At 28.8% G+C, this 10270-nt stretch overlaps 2 protein-coding genes across 5 annotated transcripts; one reads left to right on the forward strand and one right to left on the reverse strand.

Moving 5' to 3' along the window:
- Positions 1 to 2765: 2765 nt before the first annotated feature.
- On the reverse strand, positions 2766 to 6089 carry LOC100162257 (PIN2/TERF1-interacting telomerase inhibitor 1). Of its 3 annotated transcripts, none has more exons than XM_001949000.4 (5): positions 5842 to 6089; positions 5381 to 5487; positions 5115 to 5237; positions 4184 to 4364; positions 2766 to 4096 (listed from the first exon to the last, which is right to left on the reverse strand). In XM_001949000.4, exons 2-5 carry the CDS (start codon positions 5460 to 5462, stop codon positions 3136 to 3138), a joined length of 1347 nt encoding a protein of 448 aa, XP_001949035.2. In that variant the 5' UTR covers positions 5463 to 5487; positions 5842 to 6089; the 3' UTR covers positions 2766 to 3135. The 3 variants fall into 3 exon arrangements, with proteins under 3 accessions (XP_001949035.2, XP_001948995.2, XP_008184847.1); XM_001948960.5 differs by having other exon boundaries at positions 5792 to 6089; XM_008186625.3 differs by having other exon boundaries at positions 5682 to 6089.
- A 173-nt stretch (positions 6090 to 6262) lies between these two features.
- LOC100160215 (40S ribosomal protein S5) lies at positions 6263 to 8442 on the forward strand. Of its 2 annotated transcripts, none has more exon segments than NM_001293517.1 (4): positions 6263 to 6386; positions 7058 to 7208; positions 7770 to 8207; positions 8289 to 8442. In NM_001293517.1, coding segments are annotated over 3 exon segments (651 nt in total). In that variant the 5' UTR covers positions 6263 to 6386; positions 7058 to 7064; the 3' UTR covers positions 8358 to 8442.
- Positions 8443 to 10270: the final 1828 nt, after the last annotated feature.

Below are 10270 nucleotides of genomic sequence, written 5' to 3' on the forward strand. Positions count from 1 at the left end.
TATGATTAAGGATTTTTAATATTTTTCAAATGTCATGTAACAGGATGGTAGGAGCCTGTATTAAATTTCAAGTATTTTTACTCAACAAATAAAGTTTTATTGACATTCATAGAAAAAAAAAAATAATTAAATTGGAAACTGAAATTGTCCGTAAACAGCTCAAAACACATAAAAATATTTTGAAAATTTTATCATGTATAGTAAATGGAAATATAAACAACCAGTGAAAATTTCATGTATCTACAGTCATTCGTTTTAAAGTTACACCAAAAACCAAAATCAATTTTCTCGAAAATAGATTTTGCGTAAAAATGCCCGTTTTTCCTTAATTTTTCTTTTGTTTTTCACGGCGCTTTTGAAAACTATTGGAAAAATTTTACTTTTGACCCCCCAAAGTACCAACTAGATTCACTTTCCTATCAGAAAAGGTACAGTTGAAGAAAATCCAAGCACTTTTACTGTCCTAAAAGGTGATGACAGACGCAAAAAAAAAAAATAAAATAAAAAAAAAACACACATCATTGTAAAATCAATACATTCATTGTTCCACTCAGAATCTAAAATACACCGTTATCATAAGTTATTTATACATTTTGACCACATAATATGATACCTACGGCCGATACGGGTCATACAGGATACAACACATTGGTGTTTATAAAAATAATCATATCATGGGCCAATATTATATTTCGTTCAAAGAATAAAAATATGTTCATGAATTATAATATGTCTTGTCACAAATTTAAAATTATTTTTCTGGAACAGTAGTAAAATATAGTTAAAAATAGTTAAAATAGTATTTGAATACTTTACAAGACGGGCAGTTGTCTATAATACCAAACTTTACATTCAAGTGCATTTAATAAATTATTATCATTTTTTTTATAGGTCTGTTCTGTTTTAGCTACATATGTATTAGTGTTAATACAATTTAGAGATCAAAAGGGAAATTCAAAGCCTTTGTATTACAATTGGAATTAATACAACAAACTATAATACCTAATTAAGTTTTAAATGTTGAATGTTCTATTAAGCTAACATCTATAACATTATTATGACATTAAATTACACATACCTAATTTGTTTAGTAAAAAGAAAATCTACAATTGACAGCTAATATAGCTTTTTTTTTTATAGAAAACATTTTCTAAAAATTGTTGTTTCAATGATAGGTAGTTTATTAATGAAATGAGCATAAAAGTAGTGTTCATAATTAGGTTAATTAAAACCATATTATCAATGATTACATACTCTCTTGAGTTACCTACCTACTTTAATCTTTTAGGTGTCCCTTTAAGAATTTCAATAAAATATAAATTGCTCTTTTTAATAACAGTGAATGGTTATACGATTTGATAGTCCTTGGTTTATTCGTAGGTAGATCAACCCGGAAGTGTGGTGGATGATATTTGCAGTCATTTTCATTGTCATTTGTTAAAAAAATAAGAAGAAAACTGCTTTTTTATCATCAATATCATTAATAAACAGTTCAGAAAATTCAGTAGAAGGTAAAAAAAGAAATTCAATGAAATACAATGACAAAAGTGAATATTCACATTCCTTTTATTGTATTTAAAATTAGGTTGTAAGGCGTAATTTTACAATTTGTCGAATCAAAGCTCGTTCATGATAAAACTGTCAACATGACATTTTTGGAATTAGTAATACAGTAGAAACCATTTATAATGACACCGGTTGTAGTGAAATATTGGGTGTAATTACCTTAGATTAAAGGTCCCTGCAAAACTCCTATATTGTATGTACTAATTTGTATCAGTTTTTATGACGTATAATGACTATACGGATGTTATGACGGTTATTTTTGGTTATATTGGAAAAATATTTTATCTATAATGACTTTACTATATTGAAGGTACTATTACAACTCATAATACCGACAATTTCATCTTTGTATTGTCGTCAGTTTTATTTTATTTTATTTTATTATCAGGGTACGGGTAATCGTCATGAGATTAAATATGTTTTGTGTTCTTGTGTTAAATATTTTGAAATTGTAAAATGTGCAAACGAAAGCAATCCACAATTGAAAAAAAAGAAAATGTCATATTTCATTTAAAAAAAGATGAAAAAAATTCCCATATACCTAATGAATTTGGGGTAGGTCACTCTATACGATTTCTAACATATGGAAAGCTTGAGACAAAATCGAACAAGAATTTCAAAATGAAATAACAGATTTTTTTTTAAATAATAATTTAATTAATTAATTTAAATAATATGTAGGTACATAATTAAATGTTTTCATCTTTACTTATTTTTTATATTATACATTACATAAATAAATAATAATAATAATATGTATTGAAGTTACAATTTGATTTTAGTCCTTTTGGTTATAATGACAACCAGTTATTATGACCTATTTTCTTTGGTCCCTTGTACGTCATTATAAACGGTTTCTACTGTATATGTTAAAACCCACATAAAATCTTGATTATTTTTGTTTTTAGAACATAGATACACAATATTTGAAATGTAAATATTACAAAAAACATTTTTAAGCTCAATGTTAGTCATCAATTATTTATTTAAGTATAATGGCCAATAGGTTTATATTATACCAGGTAATTAAATTGGATTTTCTTAAAAAAATCATTCAATTTGCGCTTTTAGGCATCACTGCAGAGCTTGCCCAATTGAAAAACCACAAGGTAAACTGTCACTGGTAAAGAATAGGCAGTGCTATATAACTTATAATAAATCATCATTAGGTGTTTTGGTATAAATATATAAAATACCCATAAAGTACAAATATATATTTATATATATTTTTTATATTACTTCACTACAACAGAGAGTATACGACCATAATTAGAAGGTATATGGTGTTTAATTGCAATGATCAGAAGGCATTCGGCACTACAACACATAGATCTTTTGCGTAGCAAGTTAGCTCCGCATAATACAGGAGTTGATTGTATCATTCTTAAATAAATATTCAATAATTTACGAATGTCTATTATTACATGTTATAAGATAGACTTATTATTTACAAGATATAAACAAACAAAGATTGATATTATTTTTGATTATATATTAATATGTAATAACTTCTGAAATCATTTATAGAATTATAATTAAAGAATATCATTATTTATTATATAATATAATTTACCATTCACCATAGCCTTTGATATCATTTATGTTACTACCAAAAAATAACACATCTCCATGATTGGCAATAAACATAGATTTTTCATTTACATATTTCGCCAATTGTTGACGTTTAGATATCATTTCAAGAGCTTGAGATTTCTGTTCTTCAAAGTCTTTAATGAAATTTTTGTCGTCCGGATTCAAAATTATTGGTTTAAGAGTTGTTGTTTCTTTTTTTGATGATGGATTTATTTCAGTAGAACCAACTGTGGTCAAGTATTGGTGTGTAACACTGTCTGCAAACTCTTTTATTTTCTCCTGGAACAAAGGACTTGTCGAATCTTTACAATATTTACTACCAGCTGAACTGTTCTCTATCAAGAGATCAACCAATTTTTGATATTTATGTGTCAAAACTAACTCCGAATCTTGTTGATTGGCATCATTTTCTTCTAATGTTTTGTTGATGTTTTCTTCTGATATATTATTATCTAAATCCTCATTTATGGGTAATTTGTTTTTCTTAGTTTTTTTTTTTGACAATTCGACGTCATCAATTTTTTCACAAATGAGTTCTTTCATTTTCTTTTTCTTTTTCTTTAACTCAACATGAATGTCATCATAAATTGGCATAACAATTTCTGTATCTTTCAGCTGTTTGGCTCTGCGTTTCTTTTTTTTTAGTAGCGTTGTATTTATTTCAGGTTCTTTACTTTGGGCTTCTGTTTCTTCTCCGACAGTAATTTCTTCTTGCATATTATTGTCATCATTATAAGTCAAATCATATTCAACACTTGTTGATGTATCATGTTTATCTGTTTTTAGTTTTAAACGTTCTTTTTTGGATTTAAAATATTCTTCCATATTTAAACCATTTAAGATTTCACCATCATCTTTAACACCTTTTCCTAGTATACATGTCAATTCATCTTTTTTGTATTGTGTTAAGTCTTTCCCCTTGGTGAATTTGTGGTAACTGAAACACATAATAAATTATTAATGGAATTAATAAAAACTATCAAACCTAATTCTTTAATAAACATTTTTGTTCTTAAATACATACTGAACTCTTGATTTTGAATTCAATGAATTTTGAACAAGTGATTTTTTAGAAGTTGTATCTCCATTTGATTCTGATAATTCTTGGTACTGGTCAAACTTTTCTGTTAATTGTGATAATAAACGAGAATATTCTTCGCCAGCTTTGAACCAATCATCTGCATTATTTGCTATAAATCCTAGTCCTATAAAATTATACAAATTATAGGTACATATAACTGGAAAATAAAGATACAATATTTGATAATACTCAACCAACATTTAGCAAAATAACTCAAGCAATTTCCTAAATATAATTTAATAAATTTAAAAATTATACGAGTACATTAAATAATTTAGAAAAAATAATTTTATTAGAATAGGAACCTATTGTTAAGTATTTTACTTAACTATAGACTGATGAATTGTATTAGGCAATGAAATAGTTCATTTTTCCCGAGATTTTTCCCAAGAGAATTTAAATTAAAAATTAATATAGTTTTTTTTTTTTAGAAAATACACTATCTGTACCTTGATTCTACTTGAGGCATTTTGATAAGCAGTATATATAGTGGCATATACATATCTTTTTTATAATAAATTAGGAGGAAAGACTCTAACTGGTGTACAATAGTGCCCTAAAAAAAAAGATCATTAATGAATGATAAAATCACTAAAATATTTTTTTTAATAAATTACCTTAACAACAAAATGATAAACATTGAAAAACGAAAAATATTTTAACGAAGAAAAGTAACTTAATATTGAAATCGATTTAGTTAATTTAGTTTTAGAGATCCATTGTAACTTTAATAGGTAACACCGTCAAAGAAAACTAAGTTAATAGTTTAGATAATGGTAAATTAATACATTTTTAATAACTAAATCAACTTGAAACCAGACTACCACATTTCTAGAGAAAAAATAAGCTGAAAATAAAATCTTTAATTAAATACCTGTAGGGTGCACCTTATGTTCAACTCTTATGTTTTCTGATATTCCTTGTTTATTTTTGCCAAGACCAGATCCTTTAGACCAGCCAAATTTTTCAAGCATACGCTGACCAAATTTTGAATCATCTGGAAGAAATTAACAAGCGTGTTATTATGTAGGTGATGCAAATGTAGAAGTTCAAAGAATCTTAGAATAAATGTAACGGGAAAATGGTAAGTACAATTTATAAAAATCTCGCTGAAAAGGGAAATCGTTTAATTAAATTTACCATTTGTCCAGTGATTTTGGGCCGACAAATTAATGCTATGCATAGGGTTTTTCCTTCGTTTTCTAGGTTCTGCCAGAGCCATGGCTGATGGTTCGATTGTAAGCTACCTATTACATAAAAAAAAAAATATTAAAAATAATTTTAAAAAGCCGATAGATATTTAATTTTAGTATTTCAAAGAATTCTGAAAGAATAAGAACATGACATAATGTCTGGAACAGCTGCTGTGATGTGCAAAAGCCATAAATTTAAAATTATGCTTGTGTTTTGTTATTATTGAGATAAATAATATAATAAATACCTATTACGGACTAATTCGATTTCGGGAAGGATTATTAGGGTATGGGTTGCTATCGTCATACAGTTTAAACTACAACTACTTATTTGAACAAAAGAATTTAATGATCATACTTAGGTATATGCGACAAATAGAAACCACGATAATCGAAACACGTCCGTACCTGACCAAATGTAAGGTTTTATATCAATCGCTCATTTCACCCAATAATTAATAATATTTAAAAAAAACTGATTCACGATAATCGGCGACTTTAGCTAGATCCTCAGAATAAAACAATAGTTTCAAGACTACACGAACTTCTTAACTTCATCTTGTGATCACGACGTAGAATACCTGACTAATGTAAAATGCAAAATAATTAATCCTAAATCGTGGTGTAGACTTTAGATATATTCTAAAGCCGTGGTGTAGACTAGAGAAGATAATACCATGATGTAGATAATATAATATTATCTTGGTGCAAGATTACAACGGCACAATATCTAAGACATCTTTGGCCATCATCGATAGATTGGCGGCACTGCGAACTCCGTGTATCCGTCCGCAGTGATGCCAACAAGGCGTCGTCGCGATATCGCCTCGTCGCCGTGTTCCGTCGCCGTCTTACCGACCGCTCTCTTTCGTTTGGAAATATTGTTTAGCTCGTCCCCGTTCCGACGTTCCGGATTCGGAAAATTTTTAATTTCATCAGCAAGTAAAATACAGGTAAGAAATTTGTCGTAAATAAGACTCTCTAAAAATATCGAAGTCGGCCCCGGCGCACACACTTACATTTATATTGGTTTAGTGACTATGGCAAAAGTCAAAAAGTCTATGAGAATTACACATGGCTAACCTCAAAACAATTTGTAAATCTGAAGACTGAAGTTCAGAACTCGTACATTATATTCTTAATATTGGTTATTAGTATTTTTCCTCGTTAAAATCCTGTGCTTTGGTAATCGCGAATCAGTTCCACCGATTGTCAAACAACTGTCCTCTAGGAGGTAATTTTTTGATTTTTCACTGCTCGGTAGTAATGCCCTTTCCCCCGCATTAATGATATTTATTCGCTTAATAATCTTGTTTACGCTTTAATTATTCGTGTGAAATTGCATTCTGTTAGGATTTCTGTCTAACAAGTTTCTGCTCCGGTAGTTGCTTCGTTATTCTAGTGTTGGCATTTAATGCTTATGTATATCTTCTATAAACATTACTATTCTGAGGACCTGTGTGATGATCACGTTTCATTTTTAGATGGGGATTAGTAAAAATAATTTTCTTATTTAATTTTGGTCAACTAAATATACCCTTACTTTCTGAAACATAAGATAACTTTGTTACATTGACACTTAGTCAAGTCTTTTCTTGCATTCTAAATTATTTTTATTTTTTAGAATCATCATGGCTGACGAAGATTGGGGAGATGTGGGAGCTACAATGAATGTAGATTCAGCGCCAACACAAATTGCAGCTGAATTACCAGAAGTGAAATTATTTGGCAGATGGAGTTGTGACGATGTTGAAGTTTCTGATATGTCTTTGCAAGTATGTTAAATTCAAATTTAATTTAACTAGGCACCTACTTCATTTTAATGAACAGTGTTGTAACATGGTATTATTATTTTGGATACCGTTCACATTTAAGAGGATGTCAGCGCACTATTCATTTTCTCTCCCTGGCCTGCACGCAACATAGACAAAACGCATTTATGCAAAATCATTTTTTCTATGCATTTAAGTAATCTTAGAGTAAAGTCACCTATTACATAAAAGATAGAGAATAATATTTTTGAGGGAATGACTTCGATTTTATATTTTATTATTATTTGACTTTGTATTCGACTTTCAAAATAAATGTTGTAAATTTAAATAATGTTTAAATTGTTTTAAGACAATATTTAGACAAATCGATATGTCATTCCCTCAAAAGTATTATTTTCTATTTTTTTTGTCATGGGTGACTACTCTAAGATTACTTAAACACATAGAAAAAATGATTTTGCGTGTGAGCCAGAGAGAGAAAATAAATGGTGCGCTGACAGCCTCTTAAGTTATTATTGAGTTAACACTAGACAGTACAGTAATTGGAACATTTGAATTTTATAGGATTACATTGCTGTCAAAGAGAAGTACGCCAAATATGTTCCTCACTCTGCTGGTCGTTATGCTGCTAAACGTTTCCGTAAGGCTCAATGCCCTATCGTTGAACGTTTGACCAACTCTTTGATGATGCACGGACGTAATAACGGAAAGAAACTGATGGCCGTCCGCATTGTTAAACACGCTTTTGAAATTATCTACCTGTTATCTGGTGAAAACCCATTGCAAGTGCTTGTCAAAGCCATCATTAACAGTGGACCCAGAGAAGACTCCACACGTATTGGTAGGGCTGGTACAGTCAGGCGTCAAGCTGTTGATGTTTCCCCATTGAGACGTGTTAACCAAGCCATTTGGTTGTTGTGTACGGGATCCCGAGAAGCTGCGTTTAGAAATATCAAGACAATTGCTGAATGTTTAGCTGATGAATTGATCAATGCTGCCAAGGTCAGTTACAAATATACCTTGTTGAATTTAATTGGTTGAATAATGTAATATAAAGTAATTGGATTATTTTTGTTTTTATAGGGATCATCGAATTCTTATGCTATCAAGAAGAAAGACGAACTCGAACGTGTGGCCAAGTCTAATCGTTAATTTCCATCTATTATTTCATTTATTTTAAATATACATTGTATATTTGAACTAAAACAAAATAAGTTTTTAATTTTTTTATTAAAAATGTTGTTTATTATACACAATTCCTTAAATCCTTAACATTACACTAAACGTAATATTATATCAGATATCATGTTGATGTTGACATGGTTATTTATTTATTTATGATTAACGGGCATAGCACTTAACAAAATGTAGGAATACAAAAAAAAAAGAACAACCAAGCTATATATAAGTAATAATTACATGTTATTTCATTAATATTTTACAATTTAGTGTATACTTGAACATCAAGTTTTAAATAATAACGAGAGGTTATGAGAACTAACAATTGAGCCAAATTCAATATTTGATCTAACTAACAAGCTATTAAGATTTTTTAAGCATAGAGGATTTCAAAATTCTTTTGTATTTCTATTTAAGAAACCTTATATCTTATATGACTTGTTGAGAACTATTTCATGGTTAATTTTAAAACCAAGATCATGTTTAAAATAAATTACTAAATCTTTTATCGAATTAACTCTCGTATAAATAAAAATTGACATTGAGATAAATATTTGGTGGTTGTTTACAATAATATCCTATTATGTATTTTAAAAAAAGTTGCTGATTTTGTGCTACTTAAAAAGTTTATTTTTCCACTGTCGTAAAGTTTGAATTTGGAAATTTTTAAAAGTTATGTACAAAACTAGGTAGTATTATGAGACTTTATACAGAACAGTTATAAAAATTATTGAACTCATAAATAATACTCATACAATGCAATGCTCCCCTGTTTTATATTATGACATGTGCATTGAATACTACAGTTTCACAAATGTGTAGGCAATAGGTATTGTATCTTCTACACTTCTGACTTATTTTGATTAAATTTTAAATTAAATAAATAGTGGAAATGTCAAAAAGAGGATGTGATACCCGTATGTGTTGTCTCCGTTTTACAAGTGCGTAATATAGCAAATTTGGTATGTTACACACTTGTAAGACAGAGACAACACATGCGGGTATCACGTCCTCTTAAGAGTTCAGACGTTATATTCTTAAGAATCACAAATAACAATTGTTTAAAAATTTAAATAATTGAACTGATTTTGTTCTTATTAAAAAAAATAGTATTGATCTTGCCATTATTATTGTTTTGAAAAGTTTTTTTTCTTAAGAGAATTCAACTTTCTTTGGTTTAGAAATATTCAAATAAAAAATTTTAAAAAAAAATGTTATACAGTAAAACATGCTCAACAATAATCGTGTACACGCAACTGTACGTTATTGGAACCCATTAATGGTTACTGGTGGATAGAGAGTGGCGCCCAAGATATATTTTTCAGGTGTAGCAAGAAAAAATGTTACCCACCCCTTAAAAACTCAAAATTATATTATTTTATGCATTTTATCATATTTTAATTGATAATATTAGTAATTAGTAAATATTAAGGTATAAACCAATATAATCTGTGATTAATTATGAACATGTTTCCAGTTGATTATTTTATGTTATTATACCCACCCACCCCTTATTTTCAAGATGTAGCGATTGCTACACCTAGTAATAGGGCTGGACGCCACTGTATATAGAAGTGCGAATCTAAACGTATTGCAGTCAGTGATAAATGACAATGCAATTTTATCTGCGCCTGGTATTCTCTTATTCTGATTATATATTTACATAATATGGGTAATAGTAATATTTTAGAAAATGTATACACTTACCAAACCTGTGAAAAATACTCTAAGTATTTTAGAGTACTAAAATAAATATGGCTAATTTGTGTTCGATAAATATATTAAATAATTAAACATGTAATGGTTACTAATGGTGGTCTGAATTCATGTAATTTTGATGAAACCGTGCTTCAAATAGCAAACAAGGTAAAGATAATCAATACAAA

This window comes from Acyrthosiphon pisum, chromosome A1 (genome assembly GCF_005508785.2).
Source record: "Acyrthosiphon pisum isolate AL4f chromosome A1, pea_aphid_22Mar2018_4r6ur, whole genome shotgun sequence".
NCBI classification, from domain to species: Eukaryota; Metazoa; Arthropoda; class Insecta; order Hemiptera; family Aphididae; genus Acyrthosiphon; species Acyrthosiphon pisum.

Excerpts from the sequence above, each read along its gene's own strand:
- LOC100162257 (XM_001949000.4), bottom strand. The coding sequence starts at position 5,462 with ATGGCTCTGGCAGAACCTAGAAAACGAAGGAAAAACCCTATGCATAGC. Across the intron at positions 5,238-5,380 it reads CCAAAATCACTGGACAAATG|ATGATTCAAAATTTGGTCAG; the intron begins GTAAATTTAATT and ends AATTTCTTCCAG. Across the intron at positions 4,365-5,114 it reads ACATAAGGTGCACCCTACAG|GACTAGGATTTATAGCAAAT; the intron begins GTATTTAATTAA and ends ATAATTTTATAG.
- LOC100160215 (XM_008186626.3), top strand. The coding sequence starts at position 7,065 with ATGGCTGACGAAGATTGGGGAGATGTGGGAGCTACAATGAATGTAGAT. Across the intron at positions 7,209-7,769 it reads TTTCTGATATGTCTTTGCAA|GATTACATTGCTGTCAAAGA; the intron begins GTATGTTAAATT and ends TGAATTTTATAG. Across the intron at positions 8,208-8,288 it reads AATTGATCAATGCTGCCAAG|GGATCATCGAATTCTTATGC; the intron begins GTCAGTTACAAA and ends TTGTTTTTATAG.